This window comes from Rhinolophus sinicus, linkage group LG10 (assembly GCF_036562045.2).
Source record: "Rhinolophus sinicus isolate RSC01 linkage group LG10, ASM3656204v1, whole genome shotgun sequence".
In the NCBI taxonomy this organism is placed as follows: Eukaryota; Metazoa; Chordata; class Mammalia; order Chiroptera; family Rhinolophidae; genus Rhinolophus; species Rhinolophus sinicus.
In genome coordinates, this window is record NC_133759.1 from 28,998,965 (window position 1) to 29,025,371 (window position 26,407).

Consider the following 26,407-nt stretch of genomic DNA (forward strand, 5'->3'; position numbering starts at 1 on the left):
GTCCAAAAGTAATTGCGAGTTTGCAATTATTTTTAACCTTTTAAACCGCAATTACTTTTGCACCAACCTAATGTCAAGATACACGAGGTGGGATGGGAATGGAAGCAGGTGGGGGAGGTCTGCAGGGAGGTGTCTCAAGGAAGGGCATTGTCCTTTATTAATTATATAAAACACATCAGTACACCGTGGAAGATAAAAGCTATTTATTTCAGACAACTTCATAGAGATTGTCAGCTACAGGATCCTTTACTCACCTCATTTCTAAACGCTGATCCTTCAATTAGTAATATAATGATCTTTATTATGTGCTTAAGTTTTATAACCTCATGATATAGCTTTTCTTGGTTCCTTTTCTAAAAGTATGTTGGGTGTGTTTACCTACTTTAATCTGACCCTGAATTTAAAAGCTCTTAAAAAACTACATTTTGAAGAAAATAATACATATTTTCTTGTCTTTTTTAAAAAGAATATTCTACCTGTCAGTGCAAAATTGTTGCTAACTTTGTTCCTCGTGTCCTTGTGTATATTGAGGTGGGGGCTCAAGATTTCTTGGTTCAGAGTTAAGTCCAAACCTGAATCAAATCATCATAAGTTACTTTTAACAAACCTCCAGACACGGAACTGTTTTGTTGCCTTTGTTTCAGCGGAGCCTCATCATATGAGAACATATTTCACCCAGACATATGAAGAAATCCATTTTAAGCTTGTGAACAATTGTGCACTCTATTTTTATATTTACTTATGTATGTAAGTGGTAAGCCCTGATGTTTCATTATAGAGGGAAGAAAGCTTTAAATAAAAGTAAGTTTTTAAAAATTCCTGATAGAGGAAGCAAAAAAGCCAGTACAGTTTCTAATTGCCTTTTAGAGTCTCTGAGTTCCCTCATTACCTGTGATTTAAGCTAAAAATGAGGTAATTATAGCTAACATCAGTGTTTATCTGGTTGATCTTGGCACCTGCAGTCCTAATGTTGTAGCTTACCCATATCTGGTGCCACACTTCGCTGTCTGACGCTGACATACCTAATTTACACTTCTCATATTTCCATTGATTTTTGCTTTACATGTTCCCTTTTCTGTTCGAATGGTATTTTTAAAATCATACCTTTAAAATGGGATACAGTTACATACTCTTTTACACGGAATATTGGAATTATGATACAGTCGTTTCATTAATAGTAAGGTTTAATTAGTATGTTTCTCTGCAGATTAGAAACAGATGAAAAATCCATTGTTTCCTTTTTCCTTTGCATTTATTTGCTAAAGCAAATACGATTATAATTAATAGGGCAAGTTTTCAAATATCAGCACTCACTTTAAGATTATGCAATTGTATAAACCTTTTTGCATCAGGTTCCGTTTTCCTATCTTGCACTTCCTCCTCACCTTCAAATGTTCCACGTATCTAACTCTGATCTGACCCTGCTTAAGCATCGCCTGATGTTGTTGCCCTGGCCTTCAGTTACTGTTACTATAGTCAGATCTCAAAAATGAGTTAATCCTGGTTGACTGGCCAACCTTGTAAACTGCGTGGTCACCTCTGAGAACTCCTTTACCTCACATCCTCCTGTGACACTTCCCTGACATCCAGGAACGTGTGTCCTCCCTCTTTCTTCTATTACCTGCGACTTGTTGAGCTTCCCCAGAGTGATAATTCCTTCTCTGCATTCAGCAACTTCATTATCAGTAAAAACCCAAGTAGCTCTTCTTAACCAAGTATTGCAGATCCTAAGTACTAGACTCTGTGTGTAGTCTCTGAGCTCTTTACAATTACTGTAGTTGTTTGGGTTTCTTAAGTTAGCCCCATAAGACACATTCTTCCCTGTCCAGATAATGCTTGAAAATGGGCTAGAAGCCATCATATAAAATATACAATATAAAATGTTTTCTCGAGTGCATCGTCATTTGGTACAACAATTCAGAAATTGTCTAGTCCAGAATTGCCACACAATTAAGTCACTTATGCATTATTTAGGTTACAAAAGTACTTAAACAATTATATTTAGAAGGTTTTAACTAGTTTCATACTAATTTTATGTGTGTATCTTGGGAAAATACTACCTTACAATACACAATTTAATATAAATATTTCCTTATGATCATCAGCTATATTTATTCACTGCACATTCTAGTTGATTTCTGTTAAAAAGAAAAGGAAAAACTATGGTCGGAGGCTTACTTACCTAAGAAAGTTTTCATAGAGGGAAGGCAACAATTGCTACAAAAGTTGATTTCATTTACTTAGAAATGTGATCAGCGCCCATGGCTGACATTTTAATCAGTCACAGTGTTATCTCAGGAGCACAGAGGTGAGCTCAGAATCCTTCTCAACACAGTGCTTCCAAGGTACCACTATGAATTAGTATGAGAAATGAAACCAGCTCATCTCCTCTCCTCCCTACTGAGATGCTGGTGGTTTTCAGGTACCCAGTGCCTGCAAGGCAGAGTAGTTGCCACTGGATGGCACTGGTGCTGTGTCAAGAGAGCCCTCAAGGCCCAGATATCTCATCTGCTGTGTTTAAGGCATTTACACATTTAAATGTCCCAAGTTGTTCCTAACCACTCACAGCAGCTGTTGACTTACCTTCCCAGACCAAGTGGTGAAAAATTTTCTCTCTGCCCTTGGACTCGATGTTCACAAACGAAAAATCTAAGGAAGAAAGTTTAAGGGCACATTTCTGTCTTGCCTTGTTGCCAGAGGCCGTGCTTGTCTTTGTTGTCTGGAGTATCCTGTGCCCGTTCAGTGTGGTCTTCCACCTTATTCCAGGAAGATACTTTTCCCAGTTCTCATTGCTTTTTTCCCTTAACAAAGTATTTAGTTTTCCTGAGCCTTAGTTAGCTTCCTCATATATAAAGAGGGTTAAAAATACACACCCTTGGGAGGGTTGTTTTAGAAAGGTTAAAAGTGATGTGTCTAAAATATTGTGTATTATGACATGGATTTTTTAAGCATTTTCATAGCATTATTGCCAGATTTTTGCTATTAACAGCCACCCGATATTTTTTTTTTAGGTAAGACAAAGTTTAGTAACTACCTTTCATTTATTTATTATTAATTAAACTGAGAAATTCTACCACTGATGCCTCAGTACTTATTGTTTTCCCATGTCTCACCTGCATGCAGTAGCCCAGCTCCCCTCACAGGGCTGACTGACCTTTTCAACATTTCTCCCTTTAGTGTCTGTTGAACCTCTGACAGTTCAGTTCTTGGACGTAGCATTTCAGTGTCTATGGTGCTGTTATTTCTTATTTTCTATACTGAGTTTTAATTTTTAGGTGTAAAAGTATTTTTCCCTCCTCTTAATACCAGAGTGCGTTGCCTTAATCGTATCATCATCAGTTTGCACGTACATCTACTCCCTTAACTTCATGCTTTTCAAAAACCAGCTCTGAGTGTTGAGCATATAGGAGGCACTAAATAAATGTGTATTGTACACACGCTGTATCAGTTTATTAATAAAACACTCTTCCATAGACAAGAAAGACAATTCATAGATCACGTTGTGGCTTTTCTGTTGCTCTGTTGTGAGAGCTCTTCACCACTTTGAGATGTTATTCCTTAATTGGAACTATAAGTACCCATGAATACATTTAAATGATTGTGGATTTCAGAGATAATGTTTCCATTTCACATGCCTCAGTCCCCTTTTCTCTTTACCAACACTGTAATCAAGGCACAGGATCTTATTTAAGCTAACAAATGATTATCCTTCATTACGTAAGTGGTATGTAACTTGGCCTTAGAAGGCTGCTTAACTTGACAAAATGGCAGTGCATCTAGCCACCAGCTGCGTCTGCTTGCACAGTGTCTTGGTACTTTTGAATAGAAGCTGATTTTGGAAGAGTCTTGGGGAGTCACTGCCTCACACTTCCTTCTCTTATCTGGGACATACTGGTGTTTTCAGGCCATGGAACTGCGTGGTCTCTCACAAATTATAAAATCTCTTGGGTTCGAATGCATTGGAAATTGGTGCTTTTTGTTCACAGACCACAAGCTCTTTAAAAATAGTTTCTGAGATGTATTCCTGTAATGTTCTATGTCCTCATCGCTGATCTTGTCTTTCAAAACAAAACTTGAACAATATGAGAGGTGGGTAATATATGTGAAATTGGTGGGAAGTGGGTAATACATTTAAAATCTTAGGTAACACAAATGGACTAAAGTGATTTTAAAGACCCGAAGATTTTAGGGAACATTTCTTTGAACTTGGAGTGGCTAAGAGTGAATTAAGCATGAAAACAATGGAAAGAGCATCAAGAAAAATTAATGTTAGTTTTGTATTATACATAAATTTGAAAAGCTTCAGTGTAGACAAATCAACATGATTGGCTTAAAAAGTATACATAGCCGGCAAAGGTGTGATGCCTTTAACCTGTGAGATCCTCCTCTCTTTGACCAGTAATACGGCGCACTAATAAAAGTAGTGTTAAAATATTAACAGTGTATTTTTTTTAATGTTATAATATGCTGGGCACCCTTCTGAGGATCAGTCATGTACTTTAATCCTCATAATAATTCTTTGAGGTAGGTGTTATTATTTGTATTCCATTTACAGATGAGGAAACAGCCGCACAGGAAGGTTATGTAACTTGCCCATGCTTGCATAGCGAGTTAAGTAGCAGGTAAATTGAGTACTGTTTCTGAGTGCATGGCTGTCTTTTTAATCCCAGGGGTGTGGTTCTGATGTCTACATGTTTTCTTAACCATTATCCTACACTGTTTAAAAGAGGCAAACGGCAAAAAAAGGAAGTTTTAAAAAATAAATGAAATGACCCAAAAGCCTGAAAATGTTTCAGTTTCATCAATGATACAAATGCAAATTAAAAGTGACATATTATTTTCTCTTATGAATAGCGTGATAACAACAGGAACTTTTCATGGAGTGATGGTAGGAACGTATTTCCGGAGCAGGAGTCCCACTCAGCGTTCTTAGCCACAAGGCCCGCCTGGCAGAGGCATGGTGTAACTGGGGGTCAGGCTGCAGGGCAGAGGCTGGAAGTTCTGCTCCTGGCAGTGGGGATGTACCCTTGCCTTGGTAACTCTTCTGGACAACTGGAGAAGATGCAGCTTGCTCCACAATCTGGTTTTGGAACTTCGGGGGTACAATGGTTGTTCCAAAGCTGCCCTTTCTCAAAACAAGTGGGGTCTGCCATGACCACTTCATGTCTATGTGGAAGGATGATTGAGGGTTTCAGAGGCTTTCTTTTGAGGACGTCTCTGAAGAGATTGCCAGGGTTTTAGCTTTGATACACAATTTTAAATTATAAGTTTTTTTGTGGCATTATGAAATCTGAGTGAAATTTCACAGAACTGTACTCCGTAGCATCAACTGTGGACAAATGATTCTTAATGTTTAGTTTGGTACAAGATGCTGGGAATATAGGTCTACTCCCTTTATTCAAACTCAGTAAATGGTTTGGGACAATTAATTTCCAATTGTTTCCCAGTAGAGCAGATTTACTTGTATATTAATGAGGCACAGGTGTTAGGCCCCTGGTGTCTGCATGCCTGGGAGGCATATTTCAGTTGTTTATCTGCTCAGCCATAGGTACTGCAAGGTACTCAAGCTTGCCTTTAACAGTTTTTACAGTGAGGCTTTTCGAGTTTTTTTCATTTTTTTCCAAATTTGCCTGCACCTGTTAAAATTTTAAAACTGATCATGTAGAAAGAAGTTGCAGAGATTTCAATAGTAAATAGCACTAAAAGTTAAAGAAAGTAGTCTTCTGTTATATTTAACTACCCAGCCTGACATTAAAGAGAAATGGGTTCATTTAAACAAATATTTCATGTGAGAAGCCAATATAATCAACAATATACTCTTTTGTTGTGTGTTTTTGGAGCAGGTATATCTTTGTCAATGGCTAAAGCAGTCATATGCTTATATTAATATTCATTTTTTTTCTTGTCTATTCACTGAACTGCACTACCAACATTTTAGAGGAAATGGAATAGCCTCCATAGGCATTATGAATTTCAGTAGCTGGCATAATTATAGCGATCTACATATTCATTAAATCTACAGAACTCTGTCCAAAAAGACAGCCATGCGTTCAGAAACAGTACACAACTAAATATATACGTTTTAAAAGTTGCATTTCTTAGACTTATTTAAAATTAATTTCCTGTAGCACTTCTCTCCAAGCAGAAGAATTTTAACAAAAGGATCCCCATGCTTTGGTTTCTTGCATATAGGAAAGAATGGGAAGAACTATTTGTAAACAACAATTACTTGGCAACAATAAGGCAGAAGGGGATTAATGGGCAGCTGAGAAGCAGCAGGTTCCGCAGCATTTGCTGGAAGGTAAGAAGAAAATATTTATTTACAGTTGGTGGTTGCAGTATATCAACACATAACCGAAGCCCTGGAAGATTACCCATGCAGGGTATCACGGAATTTTCCAAGAGACTCCACTCCCGGTTTTTCTGGCCATCATGTTTACCTTTCGTAGGACATTTACTGATAAGGTTACACCACCTTAGTGCTGAATAACTGGTAATGGTAAAGGAGTCATTTGAAATAACCGTGTTTTCCTCTCACTTGATGGTGCAGAATTCAAAGCAACACCTTTGCATTCCCCAGAGGCTTTTGCAGAAATCCTTAAACTGGGCAGGAGCAGAGGGGGATTAACTTTCAGGTTCCTATTATATCAAGGGCCGTCATGTAGTCCTCTTCTCTTTTTTTTTCATAATAGGGGAGAGAAAAGATTTTTTTTATATTTATTTTACTATAAACACAAGATGAAGGGCAGCAAGGAGAAGTAGAAGGAAAATAGATCAGTCTCTTTCCAAGAGAAAGGGCCATTGGTTATCAAAACTAGTAATAATAATCAGCAGTCATCTTTTTAATTGCTTGGAAATATTTCCCCCTTTTGTTCTCTTGTAATGAATTAATTTCAGTTTAGACTCATTTCTAAAATGACTTCTCTTGAAAGTTTTTTAGGATGTATCTGCATAAATTGAGCCTCCGGAGTCTGCAAGTAAAGACAGAAAGGAACGCATGATGTATTAGACAGTTTTAGATTTAATAATTTAGATTTAATAATTAAAATACATTTTTCTTCTGTTAGATGCAGGCAGTAAAGGCAGGAGACCTGCTGCTAGAATACTTGTATACAAATATTTGTGCCTCACCCCCCATTCTTTGTTGTTTAACTTTTAGTATCCTTCGTTTGCTGAAAATAAACTCAAATGCAGATTTATTTTAATGTATTAAACTAAATTAAATCAAATTTGTCTAAGAATGCTTCTTGTTTTCTTAAGCTGATTGCCAGTGTAAATTAAATTTTCTGCTGTAGAAGGAATGACTTCACGTCTCAGGTTGTGTCCTAAGATTGTTCTTCTCTGTCCTTTACCTGCTTCTTTTAAGGCAAATCTTAAACCTTGAAATTACCAATTGGACCTTATGACTGTTAATGCCCCTCTCACCCCCATTAATATAAAACAGTAAAATGGGAACTATAGTTGAACCTCAGTGAATTTCTTTGTTCATTTTTAATATAAATCTGGAGGGAAGGTTGATTCTATTTTATAGTGTAGCTTTTAAGATCTTGTTTTTTTTGGCCTTTGTTTACTTTTGGAATTGTTCAAATTTGTATCTCTGATATATCTCCAAAACAATGTATCAAGAATTGGAATGATGATATGAATATGAATATTTCAATTTTCAGGTGATTCTGTTTGGCATAGTTTCACATTTTAATGATTTTTATAAAAGTTTTCATTTTGTTCTTCTTGACAGCTATTTCTTTGTGTTCTTCCTCAAGATAAAAGTCAGTGGATAAGTAGAATTAAAGAATTAAGAGCATGGTATAGCAACATCAAGGAAATAGTAAGTTGTACTTTAATTAATGTAATTCTTTTCTTCCATGTGCTTTAAAGGCCAATAGCCTCTGATCTTTGTGTGTATTCTTTCTTTCTTTACCAGCACATCACAAACCCCAGGAAGGTCGTTGGCCAGCAGGACTTGATGATCAATAATCCCCTCTCACAGGACGAAGGGGTAAAGTTCGTCTTTATTTCTATATCAACTTCTTTTGCCCATAAGAATATGTTTATCAGACTGCTTAGCAATCACCACGAAAGCAGCATTATTTCATACCCACTTTTTTTTTTTTTTAACCCCATATACTATACCACTTAAAACCTGATGGGAATTCTTCCATGCTATATACATTCTGTGTTGTAGGAAGTTTATGATGTGTTTCTGTGAAATGGCTCTACAGAGGGGAAGTCCCAAGAGGTCTGTTCCTTAAGAACTAAGGGGCAAAACAGAAGAACATAAAGATGAGGAATGAACTGTTTCATCAATGGCGCAGTGAAGAGTGGGGAGGAAAGCCTCCCTTTCTGATGAAAATAGGGAAGAGTTCACTTGGTAGGACTAACTCCCAAGGAGACAGGAAACTATTGGTAGTGAGTCTCAAAGAAGTTTTTAAAGGTCAGGGCAAAGATTAGGCCTATCTCCACTCATATTTTAGTGAAGACTAGGAATAATTATTACTTTAGAGGTGTTGCATAACTTCTTTAATTACTGCTCTAATTCCTAGTTCCCTGCTAACAGAAATTTTTTTCTGGTTAATATATAATATTAACATTTCTTTTTCCTGATACGTATAATTATTATAATATAGTCTATGGTTTAGCAGCATAAAATCTTGTTAAGTAAATTTTAAAACTTGACTTAAATTCACAGTTTGAAAAGTGCATTAAAATCTATTCAATTATAAAACCAAGCTTTGTAGAAAACATATATCTTTTTTAGTGTGTTGAGAATTCAGGTCAAGTTTAAGTTGGAACCAGTTAGGCTATGGTGCCTCCCTAATCCAAGCAGACCTTTTTGTTGTTTCAGGGGTGTGTAGCAGTAAAAGTATCATTCACTTTGTATAGATAACAAAAAAAAAATATATTAAATATATGCATATACAATAATACCACTGGAAAAACTGATGTTAGAATAAGGATATGTTTCTGAGAGTAAACTAGATTTTAATAAAAGTTCCAATTTCAGGTTTCCTATATGCAATGTGAAATGATAGAGAAGGATAAATTTAATCACTTAAATTATTACATTGAGATAGTGAAAGTCAAGCAAAGATGTGAGATTATTTTAAATAGTTTGTTCTCCTTATTTCAGAGTCTTTGGAACAAATTCTTCCAAGATAAAGAACTTCGATCAATGATTGAACAAGATGTCAAAAGAACGTATGTAGAATTATTTATAAGTTATTTTCAATAATTCAAATTAGTGTTACCTCTATGTAATTTAGCGAAACGAGAAATCCACAGGGGAGCTTTAATTGAATGCAGTGTTCTACTCGTATAATAACAAAGTTATTTTGCGCAAGTTTTGGTAATAACGATCATTTTCCATTCTTAATAGATTTCTGTGTTCCCTTTTTCAAAATAAATGATTATATTGATATGTTTAAAATAATGTTTAATCAGTTTTTCAGTTTCCAACAATTATTTGAAGTCATGAGTTTCTGATGAAGGTTATATTATGCATTCATAATATTGGTGTTGCTAGAAAAATGTATCTCTTGCTTTACACCTTTGAATCCCTTTCTAACCAAATTACCTTTTAAATGACAACTATCATTTTTATTCTCCTTATTTCTCTTCCTCTTGAAGCCATTCAGGTTTGTACGTAATCTCTTTTCTCAGTCTACTCAGTATTCACCTTGTGAAAATTAGTTTCCTTCTTATTTATTAGCACATAGTTAATATCCATAGCTTTTATAGATTGGACCTCAGCTTTCTGAGTTAAGTAGTGAGAAGTACGTGGATTTTGTGTAGGAAGATCCTAAGGTAAGTTCTAGAAACATATGCTATCATCTTGTGCAAATTACTTTCAGTGAATGTCTTTCTCCTCAGGGTCCTTCTCTGTGACACAGGGATAATAGTAATACAGTTTTGTTACAGATTAATGAGTATATGTTGTAATAGTAGTAAATGCAATACATCTATACTTTGAACTGTAAATAATCGTGTACATGTTAGTAAATGTAATTTAATCATTGGAATGTAGGGTGAGCCAGGTATATCTCTCGTGCCTTGTTCCAGGTCCTTCTGTAGATTTGCCTGTCTGGCCACTCCTAGTTCAACTCCTACTAGATCTATTACATTGTCAAAGCCTGTGACTCTAATATTCATGTCTTCCCAGGTCCAAACACAGAACAATCAGGTGACAGGGAATGCTCTTAAGGTTCTTCTACATATTTAACAAATGAAATTTTCTGTTTTAAAATGAAAATAATTCAGAGGAATCATGAGTTCAGAATACAAGGAAATCTTAGATAACTGGCCATGCTAGTGGGTTGGGGTTGGGAGGTATGGGATCACTTTGATGAGCTTGAGTTATCCGTTTCACCCAGGAGTAACCAGTTATAGGGAAGCTACTCTCAGAGGTGTGGGTGGTCATGTTTGATCTCTCCAGTATTAGTTTCAGAAAATAGAATGCCATTGTGTTGGTGCACAGGAGGCACTCAATGAATATTTGTTGAATAAAACAAAAAGAATAAATTTTCTTATCCATCATTTAAGTAACTAGATAATCAGTGGCAGTAAAGTAGGCTTTTAAAAACAAAATGCAAGGTATATTTTGCTAACCAAGCAGTAAAGGTATCTCTTTATAAAAAATGCTAGCTAGTTATCTTAGGAAACTTGACAGCATCAGCTTGAAGTGGCTAATAAGAAGGATTCTAATCAATCTCTCTACCTTTATTAAATGGAAATGGAGGTACCATGGCACTAGGGCAGAGGCACATACTCAGAAGCCATTGGGCCACGTTGATTAAAATAGCAGACAAGAGAAGGAAACTAAAACTCAGATAGCTAAACCAAATAGATAGTGGTATTGGGAATCTATTCATCATTTGGTTACTTAGCCAAACATGTCTGCTTTGTTGTGTTAGAAAGTGTTATTTCTTTCTTTTTTTAAATTCTGTTGGGGGACAGTGTGTTTCTCCAGGGCCCATCAGCTCCAAGTCGTTGTCCTTCAATCTAGTTGTGGAGGGTGCAGCTCAGCTCCATGTCCAGTTGCTATTTTCAATCTTTAGTTGCAGGGGGCGCAACCCACCATCCCATGTGGGAATTGAACAGCAACCTTGTTGTTTAGAGCTCACGCTCTAACCAACTGAGCCATCCAGCCTCCCCTCCAGAAGCTCAGTGGCAGCTTGTTGTCTTCATTCTAGTTGTGGAGGGAGCAGCTCACTGGCCCATGTGGATATCGAACTGGGAACCCTGTTGTTCAGAGCTCGTGCTCTAACCAGTTGAGCCATCCGGCTGCCCCAAAAGTGTTATTTCTTATAAGCTGTATCCTTGTAACTATTTGGTTTTATATTTTCTGTGCATTTTTCTTATAAAAATGTATGTGTTATATGAATATTATATATAACACATATATGGCTAATATATGTATATATAATTTGTCTCCACTGGTACATTTTAATTAAGTTGGCAAACCTGAGATTTAGGGAAGGCAGCTAGGAGGTCCTATAGTTCATAGCATAGGTGGGGGAGGTTGCATGCCTTCTTCCCCAGAAGGCTCTCCCATGGCGCTCTCTACATTTAAAGTGAGTTTCCTTGCCATCTCTATATACGTTTTGTAGCAAGTAACTTAGCTTGTAGGGTAAGACTGTCAGCCTTATTTTAAAACTACCAAATTGCCTAATCGTAAAGCTGAATAGCTTGAATAATTTTACTATTTTAGGTAATACATTATCTTTATAAGGCACTACATGATCTAAAATCCATGGTTTTCAATCTAGTCTGTAAAGCAGCACTTAATGCAGTAGGAGAAGGAAAGAAGTATAGCTCAGTGAATGTTATACAGTGTTACTAGTTCACTGGCATCTGTGATAAGAATTCTGGGTGTGTTTTTTAATGTCTATTGATTGAATGTCTACTGTGTTCCAGGCTCATCCTTTGCATTGTGGAAAAAGTGGTGGGTAAGACAGACAAGGTCCTGCTATCACAGGATGTACATTTTAGTGTTGGAGGGTGGGTGAGTAAGACAATCAGCATGTATAGATAAAGAGGATAATTGCGGAGGGTGCTAATTGCTGTGAAGAAATAAAGAAGGTTAATAGGACAGCTATTAACCTAGAGGGACGGCTGCTTTAGGAACAGTGATCTGAAAAGGCATTTCTAAGAAGACATTTGAGATGGGAAAAAAATTTAAAAGCCAGTCTTGAAGATTTAGGGGAAGCACATTCCAGGCAGAGAGAACAGCTGGTGCAAAGTCCCTCAGTTAAAATAAGCTCAGCATTTGGAGGAACAAAGGGAAGGCAGGTATGGCTGGAGGCAAGTGATTTAAGTAGGGGAATCTGAGAGGAGGGCAAAAGCCTGTGTAAACCTGGTAAGGAGTTTGGATTTTATTCGAATTGCAATGGGAAGCCATTGGAAGATACTGAGCAGGGATGTGATGTCTAAAAAGATAATTCTGGCTGCCGTGACAGTGTGGTGAAGGTGGAGGTAAGAATAGAAGCTGGAAAAGCAGCTAGGAGTGAATCTATTGCAGTGTTCTAAGCTGAGTGATGTCAGTAACTTAGACTAAAGGTGCAGTAATAAAGATGTTTAAGAGTGGACAGGTCGAGGATATACAGTTTATATATTGAAATACAAATTAGAGAGTCATTATATGTAGTTTTCTCCCATTCATCAGTTCTGTTCCATTTTTACTGCTGTTTCAGGTCCTTTTTACCTGCCACCTATTCTCTTGTCAATTGTTGTCTTGGATCTATTACCTATCCTTTCCAGTCCTATCCACGTGTTACAGCTCTACTTTCTCAAAGCACATTTCTAGTCGTGACACTTGCCTAATCTTAAGCCACCTTTGACTCTCTGGTCTGTAGAAGAATGGACTTACTCCTTAACACACACACACACACACAGTTCCGTTCTAGGATTTTCCATTTATGTTTCTGTTATTGATTTCTACTTTAATTCCATTGTGGTCTGAAAGCAGATATTGTATGATTTCTAGTCCGTCAAATTTATTAAGGTGTGTTTTATGGTCCAGAATGTGGTCTATCTTGTGAATATTCCACATGAGCTTGAGAAGAATGTGTGTTCTGCTGTTGTTGGAAGATGTACTAGTGTGTAGATGTCAATTATATCCATTTGATTGATTATATTGTTGAGTTCAACTATGTCTTTACTGATTTTCTGCCTGCCAGGTCTGTCCAGTGCTGATAGTGGGATGTTGAAGTTGCCAACCATGATAGTGGATTCTTTTCAATTTTTTTGCAATTTTATTTGTGTTTTTCCTTACATAGTTTGATGCTCTTTTCTTAGGCACATGCATTTGAAGGATTAATATGTCTTCTGGGAGAACTGACCCCCTTTTTAATCTTTTAATTAGTGTTAGCATGGTATGTTCTCCATGTATTTACTTTTAATCTACATGTGTCTTTATATTTAAAATGGGTTTCTTGTAGGCAACATACAGTCGGTTCTTATTTTTTTGATCTGTGCTGACACTCTTTTAATTGGTGCATTTAGGTTATTAATGTTCAAAGTGATTATAGATATAGTTGGATTATTATCTATTATATTTGTTACTGTTTTCTATGTATTACCTTTTTCTTTGTTCCAGTTTTTGTCTTCTACTCTTGCTGCCTTTCATTGTGTGAATTGAGCATTTTATATTATTCCATTTTCTCTTTTTTCTTAGCATATTGGATATATTTCTTCTTGTATTTTTTTAGCAGTTGCCCTAGAATTTGCAGTATACATTTCAGCTAATGCAAATCCACTTTCAAATAACATTACCGCTTCACAGATAGTGTAACTTATAGTAACAAAATAATCTTAATTCTTCCCTCCTATCTCATTTCTTTCATTCATTTGATTTATATGTAAGCATACATAAGCATATACAAAGGGTGCCAAAAAAATGTATACACATTTTAAGAAAGAAAAACTGTATTAAAATTGTAATACTCAATATATACCGATAACAAAAGATGAATACAAGTCATGTTTGACTTCTGCAATTATAAGAGATGCTCAAAGTGGTTACCATCAGCGTCCAGACACTTCTGATTACAGCGAACTACTGCTTGATCAACGTTGACCAAAATGTCCATCTGTATACATTTTGGGGGCACCCCAGTATATACATATGTATATATGTGTACACTCACATGAGCATTCACAATTGAATACATAGTTGTTACTATTTTGATCAAACTGTTATCTGTTACATCAATTAAGAATAAGAAAAATAGAAGTTTTTATTTTATCTTCACTTATATTTTCCTTCTCATGCGCTTTCATTATGTAGATCCAAATGTCTGACCTTTATTATTTACCTTTTCTCTAAAGCACTTTTTAAGTCACTTCTCTTGGAGCAGGTCTACTGGCAGTAGATCCCCTATTTTTGTTTGTTTGTCTGAGAATATCTTTATTTCTCCTTCACTTTTTTTTTTTGAAGGAATGCTGAAATGTTTATTTTATTTTTCTCCTTCACTTTTGAAGAATAATTTTGCAGGGTGCAGAATTCTAGGTTGGTGGTTTTTTTGGGGTATTTTTTATTTTTGTCTCAATACTTTCAATATTTCTCTCCACTTTCTTCTTGCTTGTGTGGTTTCTGAAAAGTTGGATGTAATTCGTATCTTTTTTTCTGTATAGAAAAGGTGTTTTTTTCTCTTTCAGAACTTTATCTTTTATTTTTTTGTAGTTTGAAAATGATAGGCCTAGGTATAGTTCTTTTTTCATTTATTCTGCTTGGTGTTTTCTGAGCTTCCTGGATATGTGGTTTAGTGTCTTACATTAATTTGGGGAATTTCTCAGTATTTTTTCAAATATTTGTTTCTGTTCCTTTCTTTTTTCTCCTTCTGATATTCTCATTATGTGTATGTTTCACCTTTTATAGTTGTACCACAGCCCTTGGCTTTTCGGTTCTTTTTTTTTTTCTTTTTCTGTCTTGGTTCTCTTTGCTTTTTAGTTTTTGAGGACTCTATCAATATATCCTTTAGCTCTGAGATTCTTTCCTCAGCCATGTTAGTCTTCTAATAAGCCCATCAAAGGTATTCCTCATTTCTGCTACAGTGTTTTTAATCTCTAGCATTTTTTTTTTTTTTTTTTGCTTCGTTCTTGGGATTTCCATCTCTCTGCTTACACTGCCCATCTGTTCTTATATGCTCTCACTATATCCATTAGAGCCCTTAGTATACTAATCATACATATTTTTTTTAATTCCTGAACTCATAATTCTAATGTATCCGCCTTGTCTGGTTCTCATGCTTACTCTGTCTCTTCAGATTGTGCTTTTTGCCTTTTGGTATGTCTTGTAATTTTTCTTGATAGCCAGACATAATGTAGTGGGGAAAAGGAAGTGCTGTCAATAGGCTTTTAGTAACGCAGTGATAAAATGAAGGGGAAGGGGAAGGCTTGAGTCCTATGATTAGGTCTCAGTCTTTTCATAAGCCTGTGCCTCTGGACTGTGACGTTCACAAGTGTTTCTCAGTCTCCACAAACTCTGCCTTCCCCTGCCTTAGAGGGGACAGGATGGCTAGAGTAGGCTGGGGTTGGACATTTCTCCTTTCCCAGGTCTTTCAGGTCCTGATGATATCCAGCAGGTGAGGCTCTGGTTAACTAGTTTTCCCTGAGGGCCGGCCTTGTTAGGAAGAACAGAGTGCTCTATTCAGAAATTGCTCCTTTTCCCTTCCCACTGCTGGGAGCTGAGGGGATTTTTCTCTAATATTTACTGTGGGAACCTGGTTGAGCTCCTAGAAGTAAATCTCCCAATATAGTGAGGCCCCTGTATGAGTGGGTCCACCTGGAGTCTTTAACTCATGAATAGTTCATCAGTTGCAGCTCAGGTTTTCCTGCCCAGGCACTGGTTCCTGCTTCTGAGTCTCTCTGGTAAGTTGTAACTCTCTTATTTCCCTGTATGTCTCTCCAATTTCGGGGACAGCAGTTTGCCCTGTGTCCTCTCCATTCTATGGTTCCAGGAAGTTTTTGATTTTTGAGTCTGCTCAGCTTTTTACTTGTTAAGATGAAGCTCAAAGTCCAGACCCCGTGTATGCTGTGAAACCTGAAGTCCATTCACAGTTGCCTTTTAGACCAGTGCTGGGGCATTATTCCCTGAACAGCTTTGTGCTTTCCTTTTTCCATGCTTTGCATTACTTGGCCTCTCCTCTTATGAATGCTACTAACCCCTTCTTTCTTGCCCCCCCCACCGGGGGGGGGGGATTTCTGACAGTTCATCCTTCAAAGCCTGAGTTCATCACCGCTCTGCTCAAGAAGCATTTTTCCAGTCTTTACAATTAGAAATAATTTGTGCCTATTCTATGTTCTAGTAGAATTTTCTTAATAACTTTTTGATGCTATTGCTTAATTTTGTTTCGTCTTATATTTACTGAGACCTGCCATGGTATTCAATCTGCCAGTATATTCAGTACATTTATATTAATCTCCTCCGCGTGCCAGGCACTGGAGATGCCAAGATAAATGGGACATGAACCCTTAAGAAGCTCAAAGTCTGATAGAGAAAGCAGCCCAAAAAAGTTGCAGTGCAAGAGAACTGGTGCTATAATAGAAACAGTAAGTACAAGAGCCCAGGTCTCATCTCTCAGACCTAATATGCCCCTGGAGGGCATGGCCTAATCTTGTTTTAGTCTCACTGTACAGTCAAGTTGATGTTTAAAAAATGATCATTGATTGTGAATCTTAATACTTATGATCAGGTGTTTGATTTTAGTAATAACAGTCTCTAATATTTTCAGTCCTCAGATATATAAGCACACTTTTAAAAAAAACAAATACTATTACCGGCCTCCTCGCCTGAGTTTAAACAAGGCTAATGAGCTGTGCATCGTTATTGCCATCATTATTGAATTTATTTGATCTGAAGGCCACTGTATTAAATATTATCTCCTCTTTCAACTAATTTTAATATTCGTTTATTCTACTAACCCTTTTTGGCCTGAAAGGGTTTTATATTCAATTCAATTAACTGTTCTTTACCTCAACCTAATGAGGTGTTGTTACTGTTCTCATTTTTATTACTGAAAAAAGTGATAATCAAAAGACAAATCAAGGGGTTTCCAATTTACAGCATTTTTAATTCAGAACTTGAATCGTCCATTCCGAACCAATTTTGCCATGCTTCAAAGGCTGTAACATTAAATGAAATTCAGTATTATTTTAAATGATGGGAAGTATTGAGTTCAGAATAAAATATCATTTCCATATTACATGCCAAAGAAGTCTGTTATTTGGTCTATCAAGGTCTATTCTAAAAGTATATTTAAAGTGTCTATAACATCATTTGCAAATTAACATATTTATAAGCTATTGCCAAAAAGTATCATGTTTTCTTCAAATGTGTTCTTCCTCTCCTCTCCTTTCAATTAAATGATGAAAATTCTTTAACTTACTTTTAAAATTGTAACTTGACTATATCTCATCACCCTTAGGATATGCTAGTCCTCATCTTCAATTTTTGGTCTAATTCTGGTTATTGTAAGTTCATTGCAGTTAGCACTGCAGGCAGCTCATTCACCAGTTAATTACATACTTTCCTACTTGAACCTCCATGATCTGGTTAGATCTATAAAGATTCTACTTTCTCATTTTAATGCTTCCTTTTGTTTCAATTTAACATATGGGCCAAGCTTCAGACATTATTTAAGCAAACTTCGTCCCCTCAGTTATTTTCAGCTTGCCATTTGATATTTTGTGGATTCATTAACAATTGCAAAAACTCTCTTTTGAAAACTGGTGGCTCCATTTTGCTAGCCACCAGGCTCATGTGACGACTTAAATTTAAATTAATTAAGAGTAAATAAAATTTAAAATTGCCTTCATTCATAGCATCCACATTTCAAGTGCTAATGGCTGTTGTATGGGACAGCACAGACATAGGACATTTCTGTTGTAGGAAGTTCTATTGGACAGCACTGTAGGTCATTCATTGTTGCTCTGTTTTTTATAGTATATGATATGAATGTCTGCATTGCATTTTTTATTGGTAGTGAACTTTTAGATATGGCTTACTCTAAATATTTACTTTTATGTCATTTCTCTGCCCTTAAGAAACCTTCATGAATTTTTGTAGTACACAAGTCTTATTTGAGTTTTTGGTCAAATTTAGTTATTATTACATTGTAGTAGGCAGCTTGAAATTAGAGTACTTTGAAAATTTTTTTCTCTTATTAGTGGTATACAAAAGTGATTTTATGAAGTTAATGTGTTGATTTTTTTTTTCCCCCTTGTTTAAAGTCCATCTTCTCCCGTTTCCATTTGGGGAGAAATACTGTTAGTGCTCTGTAAAGTGTGACTTGACTGTCACACTTTATAAGTTTAATATGTCCTAAATGTTGGTATCTTTTATACACTTTTCCTCCAAGCCCATTTTTTACTTAAATAAAAAAGAAATTCCTCAGGGAAGGAAGATTTTACAGGCAATTTCAGAACAGAATTGATTTTGGTGTGTGTTAATGCAGACAATCTGCCCAGTGTTAAAATGTTAGAGAGAAAAAAAACAACACACAAGCTGCCATGTTCGTGTGATCACAGCAAAATAGCAGCTTGTATTTATATTTTCAGTCTCCTCGAGGTGGACTGCAGGCACACATGAATGAGTGGATGTACTTGGTGTTGTGTTGTGGTTTTATTTAATGCAGGCAAAGTACATGCTTGTGCATGCACGACCAGCCCTCACATATGCACTTGTTCACAGCCGAGAAAGTGAAAACTACAACACAAGCCGCTCTTTAAGAGTTGTCGGCAACCTGTGTGTGTTTTTTAAATATTAAAGAAGGGGAAAAACACATTTTCAGGAATATAAGAAACGGCTCTTCTGTTAAATGGCCTGTAGTCCTTCTTCATTTGACAACAGTTAAGGTAAAAACAAAATACTTGATTATTGTGGTTGCATGTATTTATTTAGAAATGTATTTTCCTGGTCCTATTCCTGTATTTCATGTGTGTGCTTCCCATTTCCGCTCCATTTAAGCATGCAAGTTCTTACCACACATTTATTCCAATTTATGGGATATTTTAAAACTTAAAAACAAAATGCTTTTTTTTTTTTTTTTTTTTTAGTATTTGAGTGAAAAGCTAAGTGTATTTGCTACATGCTATGCAGTTGCAGTGCTTCGATTAGTAGTAAGTTGATGCTCCTAATCTTGGGAATTCAGGAGACCTGGCATAGGTAGCGACAGTTCAGCAATGTCACCCTGAGCTGCTGAAAAGGTTTTGCTTTTGAGATCCTCCTTGTTTTAGAGTAATTTTAGAGTAAGCCTGATTTTTGAGTACTGTTTGTAGCGGTGGGTTCACTTATTGACTACGAATAGGTTAAAAAGTAGTCTGGTGGATGGTAAAGTAATACCCCTCCTGAAATATTCCTAGTTAGACATAGCCTGTTCAGTGATGTAACATAACCTTTTAGAACGGTCACGCAGATTTGAAATTGAAACTGCTCAGCTACTTCGAGGGTAAATGCTTTGAATTACATACTTCCACAATTTTTTCTTAACTATTGAAAAACTTCAAAATAAAGTCTGGATTTTCAGTTCTGACTATGTCTATCTACCTATTTTTTTCCTAATTTTTCATCTTTATGGTAGAGTAGAACCGTTTTGTGGGCTTTTTTTTTTGCTTGTTTGTTTGTTTGTTTGTTTTTGACAAGAGGGAGCAGGAGGCAGTGAGAGAGATGACAGCTTGCTATGTAACTCAGGGTATTAGAGAACTAGATAGAACCTTTGATATAAAAAAAACAACAACCTCTATTTAGATGGTAACAGATACCACCTCCTGAAATTCCAGCCCCACCTGCCCTTTGCCCTGATGCATTCTTTGCTATTTCCTGTCATCCTAATCTTTCTGCTTCATCTTCTCACCTGTATGGTTATTTCAAACTCCCACCTTCCATGTTAGAATTTTGGAAATTTTTCTACAGTCTTCTTGGGCCGGCTTCTACACCTTGCCACCACAGCAAATTCCTACTTTCTTTTCTTTACCTCTTTTAAAATCAGTGTTCACCACCACTTTATGGCCTATGAAAGCTACATGTTTCTTTTGTCTTTATTAATTGCAGAAACAAAGACAGCAGAACTGTGGTTTACACTTTCTTATTCTTCGCTTCTCCACCTCTGGTCCCTGAGTCCGTAGGTTTAACTTTTCGTGGGTTTGTTTGTTTGTAGGTTTGTCAGTTTATTTATTCATTCAACAAATTCTCCTTGAGAAATTACTGTGTACCAGCTATTGTTCTACAAGCTGAGGATCCTAATAAAGAAAATAGTGTCTCTTCTGTTCTTCTATAGATAATGTACATTTTATGTTCATTATCTTTCTTTAAAAATACCTGCAAAATGTCTATTTTATCTCCTAGGTTTTCTTCAGTACTCAGTTCTTATAGTATTTTTGAATTATTTATCCATGTGTTTATTCAAATAAAAATGCATATACAGAAGGGACACAGTATTGATACATGCTACAGCATAAAAATATCATGCTAAGTGAATGACACCTGTCACAAAAGACAATGTATATATGATATTCACATTGAGACGTCCAAAACAGGGAAGTCTGTAAAACAAATTAGGTTAGCCCTCAGAGCATAGGGAGGTGATAACAGGGTACGAGGTTTCTTTTTGGGGTAATGAAAATATTCTATTGACTGTATTGATAGTTGCACATATCTGTGGATATACTAAAACCATTAAATTATACACTTTAAATATTAATATGGAGATAACTTAAACATTTTTGCATTTGTAGAGGAAAACAGAGAAGTGCACAATAAAAATATTTGGAATGCATAAAAATTTATTTACAATCTTTGTCTTTATTGATGTCTCTTCTACAGGTTCAGAGGAAAGAAAAATCTGCCTGTTTAGGATGCTATCTTGTTTGACTCAAGCTAGCTACACGTTTTTCTACCTCCGCTTTATTCCTCAACCCACTGAGTTCTAGTTTCCACCATCTTACTCCAAAAGAAATGGCTTGTTAAAATAGCCAATAACTCCCTAGTTTCTCAATCTAATTAATTGTTTTGGTAATTCTATTCTCATCTCCCTCTGTTATTTTATCTTGCATGAAACTGTTCTCCCTTGGCTGACTTCTAAGACAAATGTTCGCATGATTCTTCCACTATCTTTAGAACTCAGTCTCTTCCTTTTTGTCTACCTTTTATATCCATCTTTCCATAGAATTTTTTCCTTGTCACTTACTTCACCTTTCTGGGCAAACTCATTCATAGCAAGCCTTACCTCTCCTGATGACTCTTAAATCTGTAACTCTAGCTCGGCTCATTTACTTGATAATCCGAGTCTCTTAACTGCCTGCAAACCTCATCTCCTGGCTTTCCATCGGGCACCTCAACCTATACTTATTTATTAAAAAACATGCTTATTCTATTCAGGCTTGCCCCTTACTTGCTTTGTGAGTTAATGGGACTAATTGTCATCCCAGCCAGAAACCTAGTATCTACTTGGTTCTACTCTATTGTCCCATTACCCTTCCGTATCCAAATGATCACCACGTCCTGCCATGGTACTTCCCGAGTATCTTTCCAGTGTGTCCTTTCCTCTCTGTTCTCTGTGGTCTTCTGTCCACATTCCCTGCTTATGATCTTGGCGCTTCACTGCCAAAGTAACCTTTCTAAAATACAAATCTGATTATGGTAGTACCCTATTCAAAATCCTCTAATTGCTCCTCAACTTAGCATGCCACACTCAGTATTTCTCAAATGGTGCACTATTGGTATTTCAAGTAAGACCATTTTTCATGTTCATTACTGTCTTACAAATCTGTTCAACATCCCTGGCTTCCCAGTAGCATCCCACAGTCACTGAGACTCACCACCCCAGCGTGTTGGTACAGATATGATCTGTCTTCATAGCTCACCAACACCTTCCCCATCAGTTTCTAGAATTACTTGCCACATGCCATTCACTCTGTTAGAGCCAGAGTGTACGATCTTATCTTTCCTTAGGTGTACCACTTCCCTTCTCACACTACTGTGCCTTGGCAATCCTTTCTGGAATGCCTTTCTCATGCCTCTGTGTATGAATAGTTCCCATTTAAAGCCCTCTGAATTCAAGACTCAGCTCAGGCATTATCTTTTCAGTGAAGCCTTCCCATATCCTTTCAAGCAGAAGTCAGGGTTCCCTCCCTGTGTTTTTGTAGCACCTTGAAAGACTTCCTTTATAACATCTGTTCTATTTAATTATTTACATATATATATATCTATATATAGATATAGATATAGATATAGATATAGATATAGATATAGATATATATACATACACACACACACACACACACATACACATATATATGTGTATGTGTGTATGTGTGTGTTTTCCTAGCACAGAGACGGTGAATACTTTAGGGTCCAAGATTATATCTTGTCCATCTTAATATCTACAGTGTTTAGCACAACGCATAGAACATGATAGATGCTCAATAAATGCCTGTTCATTGGGCAAATGAATTCATCTTTCTTTTGGGACCAATGAGGAATAAGCTTAAATTTTTAAAAAAATAGTCATGCACAGTTGACTGTCTTCTTCCTCATATCATACTTATATTCCTTCAATCCCTATTATAAGGAGACCACTTTTTATATTAGTGGTTCTCCTTTTGAGTTTTATGTTAAATGTACATTAGAAAGTCAAGATGGTACTAAATACAATAAATCCTGAATGAAAATAAAGTTTATCTTGCGGAATGACATGAGTTAAGTCTCAGTGAGACTAAAAGTTGTTTTCTTTAATGAACACATACCCTGTTTCGTTTTTATTTCAATGTATGTAAAATAACTTCTACTGTGGGAAGCTAACATCTAGAGGATGGATTCTTAACCTTAGAGTCTTATGACTCATGAAAGTGTTGGTCAGATATTTTGTGGGTAAGGCTTTTCATGGTAAAAATGCCTCAAAGGGCCCAATGACCTGCCAAAAAGTTAAAATCTATTTGTTCAGAACCCTGAACTGGTAAAACAAAGGATTTAACAGTTAGTTAAAGTAGTGACTCAGATAAGCACCTTAAAAATCTTTTGGTTGAAGGTTTATAAACTCAGAGAGAAGGAACAAAAATTCTGCATTTAACTAAGTTCACAAACTCTTTGTAAATGAATACACTAAGTTCTTATTTGGTTGAGTGCATTATTGTGAGGTGTGTTTGTCTTTTATTTTCATGATTAATGATACCTCTGTATTTCAATTAATAGTCAAAATATCTCAGTGAGTCTGTATTTCCCAAGTGTCTTAGAGTCTGACTTGTTTTTATATCATGATGACATACATAATGCAAAAAGATATTTATACATGTTCATGCAGAAGACCGGCAATTTCTTAGCCCTAAGAAACTAAAATGTTTCTGGTGTACTTCCAATCCTGTAATCTTATTCTAATATTCTAACTCAGTAATTAAAACATATGTAGCAAATTGTGGTACTCTAGAAGCAATGTAAACCTTATAAATTGAATTTTTACCTGGAATCGTTTTTTAATGTATTTATTAAAAAGTCACATAGACTATGCCAGTTGACTCTTGCTAACATTTTTCTGAGCAGCATATCATTAGCTTTCTTGTTTTCTGCTTCACTTTTTTTCTTTTTTTTTTTTTTTTTTAATTTTTTATTGGGGGATATTGGGAAACTGTGTGTTTCTCCAGGGCCCATCAACTCCAAATCGATGTCCTTTAATCTAGTTGTGGAAGGCACAGCTCAGCTCCAAGTCCAGTCGCCGTTTTCAATCTTTAGTTGCAGGGGGCACAGCCCACCATCCCATGCGGGAATTGAACTGGCAACCTTGTTGAGAGCTCGCGCTCTAACCAACTGAGCCATCTGGCCGCCCCTCTGCTTCATCTTTTGAGGGCTTCTCCTCTCTTTCAAATGATTGTGTTAACTGGATCTGAATTTTCTCTGGTTAAATCAATATTGTTGTCAGTACAGCATTCATTCTTCTTTGCCAAAATCTTCCCATAGTTTTCTAGTTTGGTAAGATTCTCAACTCTGATTGTATCATTCACTTCTGCCTCCACATCCTTCATTGTGTTGGCTTCATTTTTTTACAGTAACAGTGTCAGACATCCTCATCAGCAAAGGTTGTTTTAGAATTCTACGGGGCACTTGGAGCCTGATGTGTCCTGTGGATTTAGGGATGTCCCACAAAAATAAAATAAAATAATCCAAGGTTCTTTTTCTCAGTTGTCAGCCAGGATATCAATTGTATTGAACCATCTGGAATCTGGCAGAAGGAGTCCCATGTCCTTGTCACCACTGTAGATTTCTGGACTGAAGTGGACTGTCCTGGGTCATATATATCATGCCTTTCAGGGGCTTTGAAAATCAGGTATCTCAGTCTCTCCCAAAGCCTGGATACCCATATGCCTTATTCCTACAACAGCCATTAGCCATCCTCTGCGTTAAACTGAAGATGAGGAGGCAGTGGAGGAGACAGTGGGAGTGCAGCGTGGAGTGCAGCATGGTGGGGCAGCGTCGGGGCTGGGTGGGTGCAGTAACAGTCTTACCAAAGGGAATTAACCCCGTCTCCAGTCCGAACACTGGCTCCAGCAGCAACCTTGTTCTTACGTTTTGTATTTTCATCTTCCCCATTTCCTGGTATCCGTAATAGGCATTTGTGTCATAGTCATCTAGTAAATCCTTTCATTCTGCAGATGTGGAAAGTTGAAGTTTAGAAAGAATATGCCTTAAGAAAATATAACTTGTTAATGGCAGAAATAGAAATAATACCTGGGACTCCAAGTCTTACCAGTACTCTATAATATTTTATATCAATCTTCTTGGCCTAGATTTAACACTTTTTCAGTTCAAGAAGAATTTATTGGATACTTTCTGTATGCAAACCAATCTGTGAAGAAAACAGGAGATGGAAACATAAGTGAGTTATCTCAAGTCTTATTCAGAAGGCGGTGGAGATTAAATAACTAGATACTGTTTCTGTCCTCTGGGTTCATATACTCCAATGCAGAGTTTCTCGACCTTGGGATTATTGACGTTTGGGGCCAATTAATTATTTGCTGTGAGAGGCTGTCGTGTACAGTGTAGTATGTTTAGCAGCATCCCTGGCCTCTACCTGCGAAAGGCTCCGTGAGGCATGCTTTTTAAATCTTCACAGGACATCAGAGCATCTTGTCTGACAGAAAGGTTCGCAGAGGCACCACTTGAGAGCTTTTTGAGATCTTAATAAAGGATTTTACGTTCTCACCCTTGGTTTCATTTTCAGACCTTGTTTTTCTGACTGTGTCTTAGATTTGATCTTTGCCCAGAAGCAGTGTCTTATTGTTAGCATCATTTGCTGACTAGAGAGGCTGAGAACGAGGAAAAGTTTTATTTTAAACCCAGCAAGTCCCAGAACCTTTGTTTTTTTAGCAGTTCTTCCTTTTGTTTTTCTCCTCTTTCATTCTATAAGTAACAAGTATAAACCTGTCAGCTGCTTCAACACTGCCTGGATAGCTCTTTAGTTAGGTTAGTTTACTATTCTTAGTTTACTGAGTATGCTTTCTGTTTTCCGAATAACTAGAGGCTTCTGTGTTGGCAGTACATTGTAAGGAATGTTTTTCCTATGTTTTCCCCACTTTCATTTAAGCCCTCAATGGCAGCTTCCTCGTGGGCTGTCTGTCTTTTGCTAACAGTCTCATTCACACCCTTTAATCTTCCACTGATGCTTTATGCAAGATCCTTCCAGCTTCTGTTCAGTCCCATAGACACTTCTGCCACATATTTTATGGTTTCAACAATGTCCCAATTTCAGGTATCAAAACTTGTCTTAGTTATCTATTGCTACTATAATAAATCAACCAAAACGTACTGACTTGGAACAATAAGTATTGATTTCATAGTTACTGCACATCAGGAATTTGGGAGCAGCTTAGCTGGAAGGTTCTGGCTTAGGAGTCTCAAGAGGTTCCAGTCAGGTATCAACTGGAGCTGCAGTCATGGAGGATCCATACGGGTTCCTCTCCATGTGGATCTCTCCATTGGACTGCTTAAACACTTCCCTCGGAGCGAGCAATCCAAGAAAAAAGGAAACTGTGTTAAAGAATTTGCAGATATGTTTTTTGAATCACAACTATCCACATGTGGCTTCCCAGATATCCCAGATGACCTTTTTCATTCTCTCCAGCTGGAAGGGGAAATGTCTGTGGGACCTCGTTGGGGTGGAGGGACAAGTTTTGTGACCACACATCACTTCCACTCTCATTCCGTTGGCTAGCGCTGAGTCAGTGGCCACCGCTAACTGAAAAGGAACCTGGGGGATTAAATCCAGCTGTGTACCTGGACTGAAGAGAAAACAGATTTGGTTGAACAGGGAGCATGTGAAATCATCAACCAAAGTAGGGAGCACAGAAAGAAAACATATCTGGTGTGTCTGCTTTCATTCTATATCAAATTGTTACTCTTTATGGTCGTTGCTTGATTTTTCAG

At 36.8% G+C, this 26,407-nt stretch overlaps 1 protein-coding gene across 3 annotated transcripts in view; it reads left to right on the plus strand.

Moving 5' to 3' along the window:
* Nucleotides 1-26,407, plus strand: part of TBC1D5 (TBC1 domain family member 5) — a 489,595-nt gene that overhangs the window by 263,667 nt on the left and 199,521 nt on the right. For all 3 annotated transcript variants that reach the window (XM_019726007.2, XM_074312796.1, XM_074312797.1), the window contains 4 exons: nt 6,193-6,301; nt 7,739-7,828; nt 7,925-7,999; nt 9,131-9,198. In XM_019726007.2, the coding sequence (XP_019581566.2) occupies nt 6,193-6,301; nt 7,739-7,828; nt 7,925-7,999; nt 9,131-9,198 (342 nt within the window). The remainder of the gene's footprint in view (nt 1-6,192; nt 6,302-7,738; nt 7,829-7,924; nt 8,000-9,130; nt 9,199-26,407) is intronic.